At 42.4% G+C, this 20,693-nt stretch overlaps 3 protein-coding genes across 4 annotated transcripts; 1 reads left to right on the top strand and 2 right to left on the bottom strand.

Moving 5' to 3' along the window:
• Positions 1 to 1,702: 1,702 nt before the first annotated feature.
• Positions 1,703 to 10,655, bottom strand: LOC117859939 (uncharacterized). Its single transcript, XM_072294549.1, has 5 exons — positions 9,399 to 10,655; positions 8,319 to 9,119; positions 6,333 to 6,779; positions 2,793 to 2,949; positions 1,703 to 2,691 (listed from the first exon to the last, which is right to left on the bottom strand). The coding sequence occupies exons 1-5, from the start codon at positions 9,869 to 9,871 to the stop codon at positions 2,491 to 2,493; spliced, it is 2,079 nt and encodes a 692-aa protein (XP_072150650.1). The 5' UTR covers positions 9,872 to 10,655; the 3' UTR covers positions 1,703 to 2,490.
• A 288-nt stretch (positions 10,656 to 10,943) lies between these two features.
• Positions 10,944 to 13,994, bottom strand: LOC117859940 (putative F-box/LRR-repeat protein 9). Of its 2 annotated transcripts, none has more exons than XM_034743137.2 (3): positions 13,701 to 13,994; positions 12,751 to 13,106; positions 10,944 to 11,657 (listed from the first exon to the last, which is right to left on the bottom strand). In XM_034743137.2, the coding sequence occupies exons 1-3, from the start codon at positions 13,977 to 13,979 to the stop codon at positions 11,168 to 11,170; spliced, it is 1,125 nt and encodes a 374-aa protein (XP_034599028.2). In that variant the 5' UTR covers positions 13,980 to 13,994; the 3' UTR covers positions 10,944 to 11,167. The 2 variants fall into 2 exon arrangements, with proteins under 2 accessions (XP_034599028.2, XP_034599027.2); XM_034743136.2 differs by having other exon boundaries at positions 13,824 to 13,994.
• A 3,553-nt stretch (positions 13,995 to 17,547) lies between these two features.
• On the top strand, positions 17,548 to 18,444 carry LOC117860752 (uncharacterized). The gene has a single exon (XM_034744125.1). The coding sequence runs from the start codon at positions 17,548 to 17,550 to the stop codon at positions 18,442 to 18,444; it is 897 nt and encodes a 298-aa protein (XP_034600016.1).
• Positions 18,445 to 20,693: the final 2,249 nt, after the last annotated feature.

Raw genomic sequence — 20,693 nt, 5'->3', positions numbered from 1 at the left:
ATGACAATTTGACCATCCTTTGAAATCTACATGACAAGATCGTTTACGACTTGTAAATTAGATGGTACTATACAACAAAAGTTGCCCCATTAATACATATATGGCGTGCAGGTCTATTTTAAGGTGCTAAGCTCCCAGTGTCACGAGTCACCCAACATGCTGACGTGGCATTCCATATGCCACCAGATGATTGGGATCACGTGTTGGTATCCCAACACTCTGGACAGACCCATATCCAGACTAATTAAGGCCGGGTTTGGTTTACTGACTTAAAAATTTAAGCACCCGTCACATCAAATATTTAGATACTAATTAGGAGTATTAAACGTAGACTATTTACAAAACCCATTACATAAGTGGAGGCTAAACGGCGAGACGAATCTATTAAGCCTAATTAGTCCATGATTTGGCAAACGAGTAGACTTCGCCGAGTGTCGGCCGTCAGACACTCGGCAAAGCTTCCGTCGCCGTCACAGACCGTTAACGTCTTTGTGCCGAGTGTTTAATTTTGCCGAGTGTATTTTGGCACTCGGCAAAAGGTTTGCCGAGTGCCCGACGATCGACACTCGGCAAACAGCCTGTTTGCCGAGAAAAACTTTACCGAGTACACTTCGCCGAGTGTTACACTCGGCAAATAGATTTGCCGAGTGTAATGGGGCCTTCGCCGAGTGCCTGGGGCACTCGGCAAAAGAACTGTTTCCGGTAGTGCATCGTCCCACAAAGTAGCACAGGTGACTGGTTTCAATACCAATTCTTACATGTCGCGGGATGCCCAACACGAACGAGATCGGCAAAGCCATCGCTGCCGACTACCGGCAGACCGATTACTTTTAATAATAAAATAAGCAGCGTGCAGAATAAAATAAGGCCTTGTTTAGTTCCCAATTTGGGAGTGTCAAAGTTGGGAGTTTATCATAAATGCGCAACTGTAGCATTTCGTTTGTATTTGTGAATTATTGTCCAAAAATTGACTAATTAGGCTTAAAAGATTCGTCTCGCAAAGTATAACAAAACTGTGCAATTAGTTTTTGATTTCATCTACATTTAGTACTCCATACATGTATCGCAAGTTTGATGTGATGGGGAATCTTCTTTTTGCATAGTGTCAAAGTTGGGATTTTGGTGGAAACTAAACATGGCCTAAGCATAAAAAAAGAACTCAAGATGGCTACGCATTCAACAATTTGCGCAGTGGAGGTGGATCCATGGATCAGTGGTCAAACATGGCTCAGCACATGTTTGTTGAGCTCAGGTATATTGGCATTGTTCTTTGAACCACCATAGTTGTAGGGTCTACACATAGGAAACTGTTTCCTGACAAGAAGCATGAAAGCCTTGTTCCAAATTTAGTTACCACGGCATTTGTATCTTCAGCTTTTGCTCGTGATAGATGTGCTGTTGAATGCGTTAGTTGACATGTATGCAAAGCGTGTCAACAAGTGTTAAGAGGCCAAAACATATTTAGAAGAAGTTTGACAAGGATTTCGTGACATGGAATTCAATATAATGCCCTAATAGCCTAATACTACTTAATAAGCAGATAACCCGTAGCAACGCACGCGGAGTATTTTTTAGTTACAGTTAAATTGTCAACCAATATTGGTACAATAAAATTTGGTGGTTCTTCAACCCATATACTCGGATGAATACCAGGTTTACTAGTATTTCTGAATTGATGAGTAAATTAGAAGGACATGGAAACTAAAATGTTCAAACCATATGGTACCTTGTTCAATTGACTGCAACACACATCCTAATACCTGGCAAACGATTTTCAAATCAGACATGGATTTATGAGCTTTGAAATTAATATGGACGCGCTATTTCCTCCATGATGAACGTAAATTAGATTATCCATATGAATGTTGTGGATCGACACAGTTTTGTTACTTTATAAAATAATAAAACCCATATCAAAACATCAAATTAATTGTGGATCGACACTAAATCTTCAAGGCAACTTCGATATCCAAACTAACACCTTTTTTCATTACTAGAGTATGGTACATGAAGCTGCATTTCCATACGTCTCCATTACCAGATGCACTGATGACTGATGTACAGAAACTAACCTATTAGGCCAGTACAAACCACAAGGCCAAAAGACCATGACAGAACACTATTAGGCCGTTAAGCTACACAAGCCTTGCCAATAGTACACCGAAAGTCCTCCTGCAGGGTTCATATATAAAAGCCCAGATTACAAGTTCAAACTCCAAAATACTGTGACCCCATTTGTTTCCGCTTATAAGCGACTTATCAATAGAAATAAGCGAGAATCCCGCCAAACGCCTTGGTTATTTTCACCGATTCTCGCTTACCTGGTAAGCCGCTTCAGAGATTTAAACTATGAAAAGTGAAAAGTGAGAAGTGAGAAAATCTTCGCTTAGATTATAATTCAAGCGTGACTAGAAGAAGCGTATCCAAACAGGATCAGACAGCATCCTAAACAACGCTCCACACAAAGTTCAAGCAGGACACTGTTTTCTCTCACAGAGAATAGTAGTCATGGATGTAAGTATAGTATCTCGGGTCATCACAGGTCACATTGCGCAAGTCAGGGCTGGGGGACTCATCAGGGGACCAAGGGGGCGAGTAATCATCCCAGTAGTAGTCACGATAGGGATCGTCATCCTCCTGCACGGTTGCCGTTGCTTCACCCTTGGGTTTCTCCGATGGACCGCTAGCTATCTACCAAGAAATCAAATACCTCGGTCCCAGCTAGAGCTGCGGTGACATCTTTCTTCTGCAGCGTCCTCCTTTTGTCCTCCTCGGCATGAAGCCACGCCCGCAGTGTTAGTTCCTGGAGGAGTGGTGGTGCCTGCTGATGGGGCTGCAGCTGCCAATGCTGCAGGGATATCAACATTTGTCACACCTTCATTCACCGTAGTCTTCGAGGGTTGGCCCTCCATGTCCATGTTCCACTTCAGAATGCAGCAACTGCTGGACCTGTCATTCACAGAAAATTACATGTTCATTACAATAATTGATCAGGACTACGATTCTGTAAGCATAACTTGGAATGAGTAGAAATTGACTCCGAAAGCGGTTAAATCCCATTTCCATTCGCAGTACCAGCATGAATAAATTTCCTGAAACGAAAAATATCCAACAAGAAAACATAGTGACATAATCTTTTGTCGAAGAAGAAAGACATCTCAGACTTTTCACTTTCTTCATGCAAAATAACTTTAGCAAAATTGTTAAATGGCAGAAGTAAAGAACAACTACAGCCACATTTCTACATCAGGCTAAATGGTTTTGTGGCGAATTGCTAAATGATACTAGCGAAGAACAACCGATATCCTCAGTGCCACTCCACGACCACGCACACCCCAGCCTAAATGGTTTACAGCAAATTGGAGCAAGTTGCAAGCATAAATCATAAAAGGGGGAAACATTCTAGAAATGTTGCGTTAGGGTATCTGGCATAAGATGCAAATGCATGATAACATTTTTTCCCCTATGGCATCCTCTTAATTTTGAAGATAAAATAAGGCTGGATACAGGATCAGACCTTGAGCTCAGTAACACACATAGATGATAAATTACGCAAACTTAAATCACAAAATGTGAAAGTTGTATGGAAAAATTAGTCTTACATCACATAAGTAACATACATATTTTATTATACTGATTACATTACAGGTGTTAAATTTTATCATACCATAGATACTGTTCATATATAACATTTGTATGGGTAAATTGCACAAGATCCTGTAAAATTTGACTATGCTTCCAGCTCCTAACTCCTGTCTTTGTAGAAACCTTTTTTTTTTCCTTATCCAAAACGCTCATGACAATTTGACCATCCTTTGAAATCTACATGACAAGATCGTTTACGACTTGTAAATTAGATGGTACTATACAACAAAAGTTGCCCCATTAATACATATATGGCGTGCAGGTCTATTTTAAGGTGCTAAGCTCCCAGTGTCACGAGTCACCCAACATGCTGACGTGGCATTCCATATGCCACCAGATGATTGGGATCACGTGTTGGTATCCCAACACTCTGGACAGACCCATATCCAGACTAATTAAGGCCGGGTTTGGTTTACTGACTTAAAAATTTAAGCACCCGTCACATCAAATATTTAGATACTAATTAGGAGTATTAAACGTAGACTATTTACAAAACCCATTACATAAGTGGAGGCTAAACGGCGAGACGAATCTATTAAGCCTAATTAGTCCATGATTTGACAATGTGTTGCTACAGTAAACATTTGCTAATGATGGATTAATTAGGCTTAATAGATTCGTCTCGCCGTTTAGCCTCCACTTATGTAATGAGTTTTGTAAATAGTCTACGTTTAATACTCCTAATTAGTATCTAAATATTGATGTGACACGTGCTAAAAATAAGCAAAAGTAACCAAACGGGCCCTAATAAATGGACGCAAGATACGATGATCCATGGCTGGGCAAACCTAATAACTGGGTGGGAATTATTTTATCATGGAAATTGAATATATCTTCACCACCCATACGTTCGCATATCTAATCAATTCCTTACAAGCTTCCACCTTTCAATGCCAGACATGGATTTGGGACTAGAAGGAAGAATTTTTTTTTCCATGACAAATCCCCCCCTTGATTCCTTTGCTTAATCTTTCGAACCAATGACAGCAACAGAACAAGTTCATAAATCGACAGAGCGAAGTTCTCTCGCACCATTGATTTGCAAAAGTTAGCCGGCACATTTTTTCCCCACTTTATTTGCTTCAACCTAAAGAAAATCTGATAATACTATATACTAATAATAAAATGGTTGACCTTTCTTGTGCCCTCAAGTCTACCCCCCTCATCTCTATCCTTTTCCACCACATGCGTGTCTCAAGATTTGATTTGACCCACTACTGAAACACCAGGATATAGCAAGCAAAAGGAGATGCACTGCTTTTATCTGATAGCATACTACGAACACAACCGCCCGACGCGCGCAGTTTTACCGCTGCTCAATCTGTCGCCGTCAGTAACCGGCGCCAAGAAAAGCCCCCAATCTCGACAGGCCGCGAAACCCCAGCCGGCAAGCCCTAGCTACGTCGCAATCAAACAAAAGGGGCCGCGAAATTCGGCCAGAAGGGGAACGGAAACGAACAAAGGACACGCAAGAAACCACCCACCGCCGCCAAGACATTAAACGGAGAAGCGCCTCTACCCCAGCAAAACCAAAAACCCTGGCCCCGGAGCGAAGAGAAACAGTTGAGAAAAATCTATACGCACCGGTCATGAAAACATTTACCTGTTTCTTTTTTTAAAAAAAATATTTGAAGTAAGTTGGTACATTTTACCTGTAAATTTTTAAATCCAATGCTTGAGATTGTTGCCTAGGTCCAAACCAAACAACCTTTTAATGACGTCCACGATGCTGCATAAAAGCAGTCCATAAACAATAAACAAATCCTGCAACCGGTCCAAATACATTGTGCAACTAGCATGTACAGCAGGTAGTAGTAGTTCCAGGTGCCCGTAAGCTGCTATGTCATCAAAAGGCCCAGGTGTTGAAAAAGTTATTGAGGAGAGAGGAAAGAATGAGAAGAAATTGTGTATGGGCGCCCCCGCCTCCGGATGCGTATGGCCGGTGACGCTAAATAGTGAGAGATAAATGAGAGGAGGATAAATATGAGAGAGAAAAGATCTAATTTATTTTGAACCTATCAGAAGAAATATTGGTTGGAGTGATAGTTTTCAGAGTAAATTTAGGACTGCTCTAAATGAATGGTTTAAACCCAGAACTAAGCTGCCACCGTACCGGCAAGTTTGCAATGGAAAATAATAGAAGAGATGACCCATATATGTGGATTTATATTGGTATATTCACAGCACGAAGAGATTATGCAAGGCTGTTCTTTGTTTTTATCTTTCCAAAAATACAGCTGGTGCTGCGTTCTCGAAAAAAAATCCTTAGTATCGGTAAAATAATAATTTGGGGTATTTGTATTCTCACCCCTGTTTCGAGGTGTAATTGTGATTTACAGCTATTTCACAAGATTAAACGGTTCTAACTGACACCAAGAGACATATACATTACAGGGATCAAATTCAGCAGGCATACTCTTATGCCCACACAGGATCACTTATTAGACAATCATAACACGACAAACAGAACATACATCACTACACTAACTTAATCAGAAGCAATGGTTAGCTTCTTCACAAGTTCACTTCACAGACGCCATCTTCAGAGAAATGATTGGATCTCGAAGTCCAGATCATTGTCAAAATTAGACCCATATTTTAACATAAAAGCCGATCATATATTCAGTTTGGGAGTCATTATATTGCTCCAGATAGGAGCCGGGCCTGGACCTGAAATTCTTGATCACCATTTTTGTGGCCAAATAGACAGTGTCTTGATGCCAGCGCATGCATCTCGAAGGGTGTCGTCCATTTCAACATTCAAGCAAGAATGCATGTACAAGGACTCCAGGTGGGGGCAATTTTCCAGGATGACTATAAGCCCTTCGTTGGTGAGTTCATGGCCCAAGAGCTGAAGCGTGCGTAGCTCTGTCATAGTTGCTATCCCCAGGGCTTCTCCACTGTCAGAGCAACCTCTAATATCATTATGGCGAAGTCCAAGCTTGTTTAGTTTGAAGTGCTTCAGCTGAGGACATGATTTGCCAACAGCCACAAAGACAACCTTTGTACATACTTCCGAACAACGTGAGAGCTCAAGCTCCTCAAGGAGAGGGGATTTCTTTATGGCCTCTGCAAATCCTTTGTTACCAACGTCCGGGCAAGAGATGAGTTGAAGGCTCTTCAGAGAGGGGCTCCTGCAAAAGCAAAACTAAATCTGAACGAACAAATTGACCACTCAAAAGAAAATTAAAACAATCGAATAGGGTTCAAGGGAAGACGGGAAGGAGTCCTATACTTTTTTTCATTAAAAACAAAACAAGTGGGTGATGTACAGATGCATATGAATGCATAATTACAAGTGCAGTAGCTCCAGATGAAAATGCAAAACCAAGAAGGAAGAGAAAAAGGAAAAAGGAAAGGGGGTCGAAAAAGAAAACAATGGAATCGATGAAGGTTTTCTCAAACACCCCATCCTACCTGATCAAACATGTCCAGTTCTACTTCTACAATATCCAAATGATACCATACTCAATTTCAAGGAGATGAGTTACAAGTAAAATGGCTACGTGAAAACTCTAACAGCCTTCACAAACACTACTGGACTCAACACCAATTTCTTCAAATCGGCTGCTTTTGTTATGTGTGGAATTGAGAAGGAAATCCAATTTGGGCCAACAATTGGTATTAGAGCTCAACTTCTCACTCCACTAGCCCTCCTCTCTCTCTGCCTCGTTAATTAACCAAAGAGTAACTCAAAGGTCTATGATTTTTATCCAAGAGGTCGCTCATGGCTTTCAACGTAATCTCTACAAGTGCACCATTTATACGAGCAATTAGGCAACCACATTGGTTCATAGTTTATCGAAAAGCTCTCTCAAATCCCGCCGCAACGCGTGGGAAATCACCTAGTATTAATAAAGGAAGGAGCCATAAAAAAAGTAAATCATTTGTATAGAATGATCTCTAGTACTCAAATACTAATGAAAAATCCGCCTGGCACATGTTAACAAAGGAGTCGCAAAAAAATATGAGTAAATCATTTATATAGAATGGATCACTAGTAATAAAAAATGAATTACGTTTCAATCAAATGATATTAGATTTATATTAAAAAAGTCTTATGACAATTTTGTAACACATGATATATTAATCAATGAATTACTGCTCAGAATTTTACTGTAACAAAGCTACATATTTTTAGGCAACTACACCTACGGGATTTGATTTTTTTACCACTAAAACTTTACAAAGATTGGCCAGGATGTTGTTTGAGCCTTGGTCTCTTGTAAAAGGAGAATCGTGATTATTATCTGTCACTGTCAGTGAACTCTTCCAAAACCTGTGTTTTGTTCTTGAAGGCCGACGAGGGGGGACAATTGCTTACATGTTTCCATGAACATGCACAAGTCCAAAAGGCCCAAAACAGAATGTTAATGGGCCATCAAGTGACACAAAGCTTGTGACCTGTGCACATGTAAATCTGTTCAATTTTCACAGCAACCGAATAAAGAATCCAACTTTCCAAAGTGGGACATACAAGGCGAGATGTAACGTTCAATATGATAGCAATTTAAAGGACACACCATGACACAACTTAAGAGACCATGATGGTTCGAAGTTCAAACAAGACGCATCAGGGGACTTTGAAGTTCGAACACCACACATCACGACACAAACTAAAAAAGCACACACCATGATGGTTCAAAGTTCAAACAAGACGCATAGATGATCAGAGAGAATAGTACTCATGGATGTCAGTATAGAACCTAGTGTCATCACAGGTCACTTTGCTCAATTCAGGGCCGGAGGACTCATCAGGGGACGATGGGGGTGATGAGGAGTAGTCCTGCCAGTAGTTGCCGCCGTATGAACCATCATCCGTCTCCCCCTCAGCGCACAGATGCATATCCTCGTCTTCTGAAAGGCTGCGCACAATGTTGCTGTAGTCTTCACCCTCGTGCTCTCTGATGACATGAAGATCAGGGCAGCGAACCCTATTCAGCTGTCCGGGTAACCAGACGTGTTTGAGCCTTGCACATCGAGCTCGGAGTTTGTTGTCCAAAGGGAGATTGGAGCAGCTGGAGATGTCGAGGCACTCGAGGTGGGGGCAGCCGTCGAGGATGGCGTAGAGCCCTTTGTTTGTCAGGCTGTTGCCTGCCATCTGAAGAAGCCGGAGCTCGTGCAAGCTCTCTGCAATGGCAAAGGCATCCTTATTTTTCCTCGCCTCCCAAGCTTCGAAAGATTCCTCCTCAGTTTCCTCGTCTTCGTCTTCTTCATCGGAACCCAATTGCTGGCGACGTTCCTCCTCCATCTCACGCTCGATCTCATCAGAATCATACCCCTTCTCGACATGGATTCTTAGGCGCTTTAGCTGGGGACGCACATTGCCAACATATCCGTAAAACTCTGCTGGCCGTGCATGATAAGAGCACTCTATCTCCTCCAAAAGCGGGCATTTTTCTGCAACCCTAACCAGTGACGTATCCGAAATGTATAAGCATGCGATGAGTCGAATGCTCTTCAAAGAATTGGCCCTGCATGCATAAGCACAAAAAAGGACAAGGGAATGAACTGGGCAATACCAAATACCAGCAGAGTTAAGCCAATGCCTAAACATTATATATCATGATTATGTGAATTTAACGAATTTGTGGCCTGCTATTAATCAGGTTATAGAATTAAGGTTTTCTTGGTGATCTTACCCCTACTTTGAACCATACCTAAAAACTGATAATCCAGCAAAATTTAAATGCTTAAAGCCCCAAAACAGGTTCAATGCAGGAATTGACATTTAGCATGGCAGCGAACCATACCTGCTGGCAATGTAATCCAAGAGTTCACTAGTAACAAATTGCTGAGCCCAGAATGACTCCATACGTCCACCGGAGCGATCTATAGCCACTTTTGCCATGGCACACATGGTACCTACGTTCTTCAAGAAGACCAATTTGTGGCGTGTCATGTCCACAAAGCGCCATAGTTCGGGTGTCCTTGCAGCCGCCAACCATGAGCGGCACACAAGACCTGCGCTCATCAGGATCTCAATGGCCCCCAGCTTCATGAAGATTGAGGAAAGAGGGTCTAGTGGGAGCTGAGACCAATCCCTCACAGGTGACTTTGGCAAGGGGATTGGGTATTGATCCATTGCGGTACCTAAGATTGGGGGCATATGTGATAAGTTAAAATCCCATGAAGTTGTAATAACTAGCATAAAGACGTTATGCAAAAACAAAAAAAAACATGGGTCCATCTGTGAAAATCGGGAAAGTCGTAAATCTTGAGACATTTTATATCAACCTTTGATTGATGCATCAAAACCACAGTTGATAGCACTATGTTTTCAATAATCGATCATAGTAACTTGTTCCATCCAACATATATAAGAAGCTTTTTCAAACAAAAAAAAAAGATCGTACAAAATCTTGCATGATCTTATACTAAAAAACTAATCTTCTGCAACAAACATGTATGTGTGGTGGTTGCTGTGGGGAAAAGAATTGGTGAAACTATTACAGCCAGGAACAGGTAGAGTTCATATCGAACTAGGATCCAATCCAAATTAAAGCAGAGAACTTTGCGTCCCAAAATATTCAGAAGCTTCTCTTCTAGAACTCTGCGGCAAGAACAACGATGAACTGAACTAGTACGAGAGGATCTAGTCGGTGGCAACGAAAGGAAAACAAAAATACTGAAACGCCATCAAGCGGGAATGGACACAAAACTCCATCAGTTGTTGAATCGATCGGATCATCAATCACGAATTCAAACATTTTTCCCATCCCATGAATCGGCGCCCTACCGCGAGGGGAGTTAAGATCTTGGCGCCGAACGAACAGGACCACACAACTAGCTAGCTACGGGGGATATTGCTCATTTCGTTACCTTCGCCAGCGGCGGCAGCGACGGCGGAGGTTCGTGGGTAACTTCGTTTGGCGAGGAGGTTTGCTTTTAGTTGAAAGCAAATATGGCTAAGAAAATTGTAGATTGATTACGAAGGTACCTAGTACGTACACACATATAGACAATGATTCTAGAGTTGGTTTATAGATACGATCACCAAATAAGGAAGTCCTTACCTATCCTACAAGATCCTACAAGGAAACCCACGAGGGGTGCGCGTGGGCAGGGGCCGGCGACACACCTCATAGCCCAAAGGGTCTAGCCGGGCATGAAGCCCACTAATACACTCTAATGCTGGTTTTCGTGGGTGGGTGCATCGAGTACTCCATGGGCCTCAAGGCCCAACATGCGGTTGGGTTATCTCTGAACTGTAGCTACGCATCTGTTTTCTGTTGGTTTTCCATATAAAATTTTTCCATCATGAAGGTAATACATCTGATGGCAGAGGCACACACGGCTCAGCAAGGAGTAAATTTGCTCCGTGCCATCACAAATATCAATATAATTGTCATCCTCACATGTGATGATATTCTCCCATATAGGCAATGACACCCATTTACTTCAGGTATGAGATTCTATTCAAAGTCACAGATATTTTTTTTTTTTTTTGGGGAGGGGGGGGGGGGTGGAGGGGGGATTTAAGAAACCCGTGCTCAGATTAGTCATGCATAGAAGATCACCATCATCTTCGCCTTGTCCTCTTAATCTGAGCACGTTTGGGAAACAAGACACACTTGATCTTGGCGCAGTGAGCACGCAGTTCGTCATTGACATACACATGGCAGCATTTGGTGATGTCGAGGCACTCGAGGTGAGGGCAGCCCTGGATGATGGCATACACTCCGTCGTTGGATAGACATCTGCCTGCCATCTGAAGAAACCGCAGCTCGTGCAAGCTCTCTGCTATGGCAAAGGCCTCCTCATTTTTCCCCGCCTCCCATGATTCGTCGTATTCCATATGTACCCCGTTTTGCCAAATGGATGGTAGAGAGATTCTTAGACACTTCAGGTTTGGGTGCACGCTACCAAGATGCCTGATAAGTTCTGGTAGCATTTTTTGGTATGAGAACTCTATCTCCTCCAAAAGGGGACATTTAGATGCAAACCTACTCAATTTTTGGGTCCAAAGATACCAGCAATTGGTTAATTGTATGCTCTTCAATGAATTGGCCCTGCAGAGTGAAGCACAAAAGGGGACAGGTGATTACTGAATTGGACAATATGATGTAACTGCAGATTAGCCAAGGTGTAAGCATCGCACTAGCCACGAATAAACACACTGAACACTTTGCCCCGCAGAAGGCATTTTCATGTGTTGATATTACCACAAGTTAATGTACCATCCATAAAACTGCAAGTTTTGGGGCATTTTTCTGAAAAACCTAACCAGCTGGGGCAATCCTGAGCCCATGCAATTGCTGCTTGCATGTTAAATGTGCAATTGGTGGGTGAATTGGTTTGATATAGCACGGTTCCTTCAAGAATACTGCAATAGACTAACCAAAAAAAATGTGATGGGATTGCTTATAGGGGTTTGCAAGCAGCATATACACGTATTAGGTGGTGCTAATGATGTAAAGTAGTACCCATTACAGTAAAGAAATATAAGACTTGGGGAGGCCAGGTGTGGATTCTTCCTGATGAGCAAAACTTCAAGAGATGAGGATACAATTTTACTGCATAAATCTTCCTAACACAAGTAAACACACTACACAATTTTCCCACTTCCGGCCAAATAAGACAGTTTCATGAACATCCCTAGTAGTAAACAACTATCATCCATACACCCTTCCATAACAATACAATTTTTTTTGTCAATTTATTTTTCATAAAGTCTACCCAATTGGGAAAAGCCTGAGCCCATGCAATTTGTTGGTTGCATACTGAAATAATGTGCAAGTAGTGGCCAACTTGGTTCTGTATGGTTCCTTCAGGAAATTGCATTAGATGGAAAAACCATGGTGGGCCAGGTTACCGGGGTTATAAGCAGCATATACACTTAATCGTGGTGCTGACAAATGTATGAGTCCCGGGGGGTACAGTGAAAAAATAGGTGACTTGTGAAGGCAGGGTAAAGATTGTCCTGATAAGCATAATACTGACATGATGAACATGTCACATCACTGCAAGGCTAAGTAATACAAAGTAACCAAGTAATGAGACTGGTCATTGGGAGTAATGCAGCAGCAAAAATCTGATACTCACAGATGAATAGAAAATATGTCAAGTTCCAAGAACTGAAATTTAGCATGACAAGAACAATACCTGCTCTCAATGTAATCCAAGAGTTCACTTGTTACAAACAACTGAGCCCTGAATGATTCCATTTGTCCATCAGAGCGATCTATAGCCACTTTGGCCATTGCACATAAGATCCCTGGGTCACCGTTAACCATATTGTTAACCATCTTGTGGCCCGTCATGTCCACAAAGCGCCACAGTTCAGGGGACTTTGCAGCAGCCAACCAGGAACGGCACACAAGTCCTGCGCCCATCAGGATCTCAATGGTCCCAAGCTTCATGAATATTGTGGAGAGAGCATCTAGTGGAAGCTCAGACCAATCCCTAACAGAGGACACAGTCAATAGGCTCGGCTCCACATCCATTGTGCAGAGTAGTACCTAAGAATGAGGGCATCGTCACTTCGTCAGTGAAAAATTATAAATTTGTGTGAATAACAGTACAGTTCTAACTAGAATAAAGACTCTGTGCACAAATGTGCATTCATCCATGATATCATCAATGATAAAACCATTGAAGCTGTAGGACATGAGACATTTAAGATCAACCCCTCTACTGATATATTGAAATCACCGCAGATAGTGCTAACATTACATTTTCAAAGAATCAATCAGAGCTTGTGCCGTCAACACACAAGAAGCTCTTTTGCAATACAACATCATACAATTTAATAAGAATAAGATCTGGGATCATCGGATGATTAACACTCAAGCAGCTTCAAATTTGCAGCAAATTTTCATGTTAAGACCTCTCATTTTGCAAGTAAAAAAAAGGACTCCTATGTAACGCGCTTTAAGATCTGTTGGGAAGAAAAAAATATCTGCAGGGGGAAAAAGGAACTTTTTATAGAAAAAAATGTAATTTCAGGCGTAACAATACCAATGTAGTAAAATAAAATTCACAAGATGCACACACAGCCACATTTATCTCAAGGAAACAAATGGAGGAGCACAATTACAAAACAAGCAACCAACCACGAGTAAGCGAAGATTCGAGAAGGGAAGCTTGCGATATTCGTAGAGAACGAACTGGGCTAGAGTTCGGAACTGAGGCGCCTGTCTGCGGCATGACCAAGAAGGATTCGAAGCTCTCGTTACCTTCGATGGCGCCCGCGGTGGGGGCGGCGGCGGCGGCGGTGGAGGCCCCAGGGCAACTGCGTCGGGTGAGTAGAGGGTTCCGGAGCCGAACTGCCCGCACGGGTGGTTTGCATCGAAACCGTGGGCTAAGGTGGGCTGGATCGTACGGCTCTCCATCGACCTCAAGGCCCAAACACTGCGCTCTCAGACTTCCTAGGCCCATTTGCTCGGCTTGTGATGTACTTGAACGCTGAAGAAGCTGAGAAAGCTCGCTTGGCCAGATGAACTTCGAATCCAGTCTGTTCATGTTAAATTTTTTTTCTATTTTGTTAAGAGGGAAGAAGCAAGCCTACAGTGAGGTAGGGCTTTGTTATCTATATCAGATGACCCGCCCTATACCCTGTACAAAGAGTTTGTCAGTGAGCTGTTACATGTGCATCATTGTGCGACCAATTTACAAGCGCATTAGGACGAGGAGCATGTAAACAAAAGGTATCAGGGTCTGTTCATGTTACTGTTCCCCTTTTTTTTTCTCCACTTGATCTTCTATAAATCGCTGTATTTTATTCTGTTCTGCCCCGATTCGGGTAGTCCATGATTTAGCGAGTGATAAAAGCCACGCGGTCTGAATTTGAGGTGTGCTGAAAATTGAGTGATTGTTTGTGAGTTTTCACTCTCGAATAATAAAAATCTGAATACGTAAAATTGTCAAAATTTAGCTGCTCAAAAAATGTATTCAAAACTGAAACAAAAACTCGTTCCGCTACTAGATAGATACTCCTCGGAAGAGAGAAGGTCAGAGGAGAAAAATGTTCCGACAACTATATATACGAAAATGTTCCAAATATGAGATTAAAAAAAACATTCCAATTTAGTTGTAGTTTCTTCTACACACTTCCAGCATGGCTTCGCGGAATTGGCACAAAAGTGTAGCCTGTAGGCATGCAAAGCCACAGATGCCTTGTGGTCTAGTGGAGCCACAGATGCACTCGTTGTATAAAAAAAACTATTGCAACTTGTTTTTTTTTTCCTTCGCAAAATCAGTTTTTTCCCCCGGGTCCTCGTTCTCAAGAAGCTGATGAGCAAATTTTCCTTGTCGCCCGGACGTGCATGCCAACTTTAACTTACAACGTTGCATACACTAGGTAGCATCACACGTTATTTTTCTTTTGTTGGCATCTTTATGAGGTGTGAAAAACATAATAAAGTATAAATTCTCGACCATCCACAAATATGATGTTTAGGACGAGCTTCGAACTAGCTAGCTTGTCCTAAAAGCCATATATTTTTGAACGGAGTTAGTAATATAATCTGCCTATAAATATTTTGGCTAGCTTGGGTCGAGATCCAGACCAGCCACGGATCGATAAAGTTGCAGCTAGCAAAATGGCCGCCACCAAACCGCCCGCCGCAGCGACCTTCCTCACCATGCATGTCGACGATGCTCCTGCTCGCGGCGGCGGGCGCTTCCGCCCGGGAGCTGCATGCAGCAGCCAGCAGGCGGCGCCGCCCAGTACCCGGCGAGGAGCCCCGTGAACCTCCGTGTATCTGTGACGATGGCACAACGCTGCTTGGCTGGCCGGGGTTTCACCAAAGGACATTGCGACATCCATTTTCACGGCAAGCAAAAAGAAGAACCTTTCTGTCCGAAAGGCCTTGCACAATAATTCGTGGGTGCAGAATTAGCATCAGGTCAATGACCACTCCACAACATCTTGTGGAGTTTGTTGATCTTTGGTACGTCCAGAGTGCAAGCAGTTGAGTTACACCAAGACATCCCTGATCAAATAACGTGGAACCTCACGGCGGATGGGGAGTACTCCATAAAGTCAGCTTATATGGTCCAATTCCAATGGATACAGAGCTCGACACCCTCATTTCGAAAGTGTGAGCACCGCCAAAATGCAAATTTTTCGCTTGCTTGCCTTCCAAAACCGGTTATGGACGGTGGATCGACTAGGAATTTTTCGCTATGCAGGATGACAAATGAGGCAGCCATCCACCTGTTAGCACACTGCCGGTATAGCAAACGTGTTTGGATGAAGGTGCGAAATTGGACGGGAGGGTGCTTTCCGGAGGCGTCCAATTGGGATCAATTTCACAAAGTATATATCACACTGGTGGAGAGCGGTCGGCAAATCTGAAGGTATGCCGATGCGCGTGATCCGCTCGCTACTCCTACTTGTTGCTTGGGAGATTCGAAAGGAATGCAATGTATGAATTTTTCAGCGAAATTACTCCACAGTAGAAGCTCTCACTACGAAGATCAAGGAAGAAGCATTTGCCTGGTGCTTGGCCGGTGCAAAATGGCTTAGAGGTGTTGTCCCTTTAGGGTAGAGCTCGCACTGGTAGAAAAGAAACCTTCCATCTAATGCTTTTAATCCTGATTGTTTTTGGACTCGGGACTAAAGGGCCTTTAGTCCCGAGTTAAAAATGAACCACCGATGGAGGAGCTTTAGTCCCGGTTGGTAATGAACCACCGACGGGGAGCTTTAGTCCCGGTTGTAACGGCTAGTGGGACGAGAGGACTTTTTATCCCGGTTGGAAACACCAACCGGGACTAAAGGGGGCCGCCTTTAGTTCTGATTGTGTTTTTAACTGGGACTAAATGCCTCCCTGGGGCCTTTACACTGCTAGAGAACTGACTTTCGATGCACCCCTTTTTATCCTTATTTAAAGTAGGCTCGGGGGAAAAGGAGGTGCGCCACGGTATGCTGGAATGGGGTGGAGCTTTACTCCCGGTTGGTATTTGCAACCGGTACTGAAGGCCCCCTTTTATCCCGGGTCAAAAAGGGGACCCTTTAGTCCTGAGTGAAAAAAATCAGCCACCCGTGGGGATCCTTTAGTCCTGGGTAGTCAGACCAACTGGGACTAAAGGTCACCCTTTAATCCCAGTTGGTGTTACCACCCAGGACAAAAACCCACGACACCAACCGGGATAAAAGGGGATCTTTTATCCCGGTTGTTGTTTCCGACTGGGATAAAAAGGTCCCCCATGGGTGGCTGAAAAAGGACTAAAGCTCTCGGTCCCTTTTTATCCCGGTTGATAATATCCCTTTTATCCCGGTTGGTGTTTCAAACTGAGATAAAAAGGTCCCCTACGAGTTAATATAAAAGGATTGCATCCCCTATATAGTTAGATGTGCTGTGTAGGTGGGATGATAAGGAAACTACGTGCAAGGCTTGAGGTCGTGGGTTCAAATCCCACGGACCGCGCACGCCACAGGCAGAGCTAGTGGGCTGTCCGGGTATGGCACGGCATACCCTAAGCAACCCGGCCCAACAAAGCTACCCCTCTGGAAAAAAAAAGACCGCATGCCGCATCCCATCGCGAGGACGCGAGGCACCGCATAGCGGCGCAGGCGACACAGACCGCCGACCGAGCAGCGAGCGCACGCCTCGCAGGGCGCAGGCGCGGCCCCGCGCCAGTGCCCTGTTCGGCTCCGGCTGTCCCCTCCGGCCCTCCCTCAGTCCCTCTCCGTGCATCGCATTGCCCGGCGACCAACGTCCCCTCCATCTCCCTGCTGAAGCAAAGGTACTGCCACTGAAGAAATTTCCTCCCAAATCTCTAACCCTAATCGTTAGTTGTTGTTCAATTTATCCTCAAATTAGTTCAATTGATGTTGTTGTAAGTTGTGTAGGTGTACTTTTGTAGGCAGTGAGAATTGAGAATTAGGAAATAGGGATGAATTAGTTGATTATACTTGTATAGTATGTCCTTTGTGCTTTGTAGGATTTGTAAACTATGAAGAGAGATGGAGACATTGCTTCTATGCTTCAGAAACAAGCTGCAAAGAAACGTGCTTGTTCAACTCCTGTTGTGGAAGAGCAAAATCAAGTGGAAGAGGAGAATATAATCATTGAAGAAATTGTTGATCCTTCTGTAACAGAAGCAATTGAAGATGTGACTGCTGCTGCTGTAGAACCAAATCTTTCAGGTTACGATGTTGATTATCTTCCACATGATCCAGGTGAAAGGTTGCCCATTTCAAATTATCATGCTAATGATCAAGATGTAGTCTGGAGGCATACATTCTTAGAGGGCCATTCCGTCCTTATGCTCATGAGTTTCCAAAAAGGAAAATTGGAGATAGAGATCATAATTTCACATCTATATGGTTTGCCAAATATGATTGGGTTGAATATAGCATCAAGAAGGATTCTGTGTTTTGCTTTGTGTGCTACTTGTTCAAAAACAAAAAAATACAAGGGCAAAGGGATGGATGCATTTATTGTAGATGGATGGAGAAATTGGAATGTAAGAGATACTTCACTTTTGAAGCACTATAAATCTAAGGCACACAAGGAAGCTCAAGAGAAATACATTGGCTATATGAATCCTAATGCAGCAATTGATAATAAAATTGAGAAGTGGAGTGATGAAGAAATAAAGCATTACAAGATCAGATTGACTTATTCACTAAGATGTATCAAGTTTCTTTTGCATCAAGGGTTGGCTTTTCGTGGATATGATGAAAGTGAAGATTCTAGCAACAAAGGCAACTTTATAGAATTGTTGAAATTTCTTGGAGCAAATAGTGAAGAAGTGAACAAGTTTGTACTGAACAATGCTCCAGGTAATTGCTCATTAACTAGCCCAATGATCCAGAAACAAATTATTTCATGTTTCACCAGAGACTAGAAAGAAAATAATTGAAGAGATTGATGAAGTTCGCTTTGCTATCTTAGCTGATGAATCTAGTGATGTATCACATAAAGAACAACTAGCCCTTTGTTTACGTTTTGTTAATAAATTAGGAAGACCATGTGAGCACTTTATTGAAGTAGTTCATGTAGATGATACTACCTCTTTATCATTTAAGGAAGCAATTGAAGTTGTACTTGTTAGTCATGGTTTGATTGTAACTAGCATACGTGGTCAAGGCTATGATGGGGCTAGCAATATGAAAGGAGATATTAAAGGGCTAAAAATATTGATCATGCAAGAGTCACCTTCTGCTTATTATGTCCATTGTTTTGCACATCAACTCCAACTAGTTCTTGTTGTCGTTGCTAAGGACAATACTGATTGTGTATGGTTCTTGGACCAAGTGTCCCTCTTGCTAAATATTGTTGGAGTTTCATGTAAGCGTTATGGGATGCTTCGAAATGCTAGACTTGAGAGTATCATGAAAGCACTTGAATGTGGGGAACTCAAAACTAGGACAAGATTGAATCAAGAGATGGGGTTGGCTAGGCCTGGTGAGACTCAGTGGGGCTCTCATTACAAAACTATATGCAATATCATTGCTATGTATCCCATAATCTGTGATGTACTCATCACTCTTGGACAGGATACAACACATAAGAGTGATTAGACAAAAATTCATTTTATGGTTGGAGCATTTGAGTTGTTTGATTTTGTGTTCAGTGTATACTTACTGTTTGTTATTCTTGGATATACAAATGAATTATCTGAGTGTTTGCAAAGGAGGGAGCAAGATATTATTCATGCAATCCACCTTATTAATGTGGCAAAAAAAGAGAATGCAACACTTGAGATCTAATGGATGGGATCAATTCCTCACTTTGTTTTGCAATAAACATGGTGTCGGAGTTCTTGATATGGAGGCTAATTATGTGCCTTATGGAAGATCAAGAAGGTTTGTCCAAGATCAAATAAATGATGATCACTTCAGAAGAGAGGTATACATCGGGGTTATTGATAAAATCAGTCAAGAGCTTGATGATCGGTTTGATGAGGTTAACATGGAGTTACTTTCTTGTATGTCTGCCCTCAACCCATCCAATTCATTTGCATCATTTGATGCACATAAGGTATGCCGACTTGTTGAATTCTATCCTAAGGACATATTTAGCTCCGAATTGCTAAAGCTTGAATTGCAACTTGATACCTATATTGATGTCGTGAGACAAGATGATAGATTCAGTGGTCTAGAAAACCTTGTTGACCTCTCAGTTAAGCTAGTGGAAACAAATAGGCACAAAGTTTATGATTTGGTTTATTTGCTTATCAAATTGGTATTGATTCTACCGGTGGTGACGGCAAGTGTTGAGAGGGCATTTTTTGGAATGAATTTTGTCAAAATCAAGCGGAGAAACAAAATGACTGATAATCTCTTAGATGATTGCCTTGTCATGTTCATTGAGAAAGATATTTTGGATGAAGTAGATCAAGACCACGTAATCAAGACTTTCATGTCTATTAGAAAGCGTAGACCTAAAAAGTAGTGCTGTAATCTTATTTGGTCAAGTTTCTATCATGCATATTCTAAACTATTAGTGTACTATTTGAACTATTTCTATCTTCATTTAAGACTTATTATGCTATTTAGTAGTTGTGTACTGAATTGTGAGCCAATTTTTATAATACTATACCGAATTGCTAAATGAATTTTACCAGTTTGCATATATAAATTTTCGTTCGGCATACCCTTCGCAAAAGTCCCGGCTCCGCCACTACTTATAGTCTAAGGAAACCGTTCATGTAAAATGATATAAAACTACTGCGAGCTAGAACCCATATATAGAGGCAGGTTTCACAGGATTACTTAGGATAATAATCAACACAAAAACTTCACAATCACGGTCATCGAAGGCCACAAGTGGTGTGGGCATGCTTTGCCAACAACCTCCAACACCCACATGTGGTGGCCGAGACCTCCACTGCATCGTGAAAGATTGAGCTCTTCAACCAGAGGGAACTTCCCTATTATCGGCTTCGCAAACCCAATATGGGAGAGATGGTTAGTTGAGATGATGCCGAGGACCTTCAGCAGGGGCGCTATGCAAAGGTAGTAACCACTGAAAACACCAACGGCAGCAATCAAATATAAATGCAGAAACGTGCTTTGAGGACAATTGCTTACTGGCATGTATGAATCGCTGGCCCAACTAAACGTCTAAACTTCAGAATAACTTTGTAGTTTC

Source organism: Setaria viridis, chromosome 6 (genome assembly GCF_005286985.2).
Source record: "Setaria viridis chromosome 6, Setaria_viridis_v4.0, whole genome shotgun sequence".
In the NCBI taxonomy this organism is placed as follows: domain Eukaryota; kingdom Viridiplantae; phylum Streptophyta; class Magnoliopsida; order Poales; family Poaceae; genus Setaria; species Setaria viridis.
The sequence above is the reverse complement of the archived record's forward strand: the minus strand, read 5'-3'. Positions and strand labels throughout refer to the sequence as shown.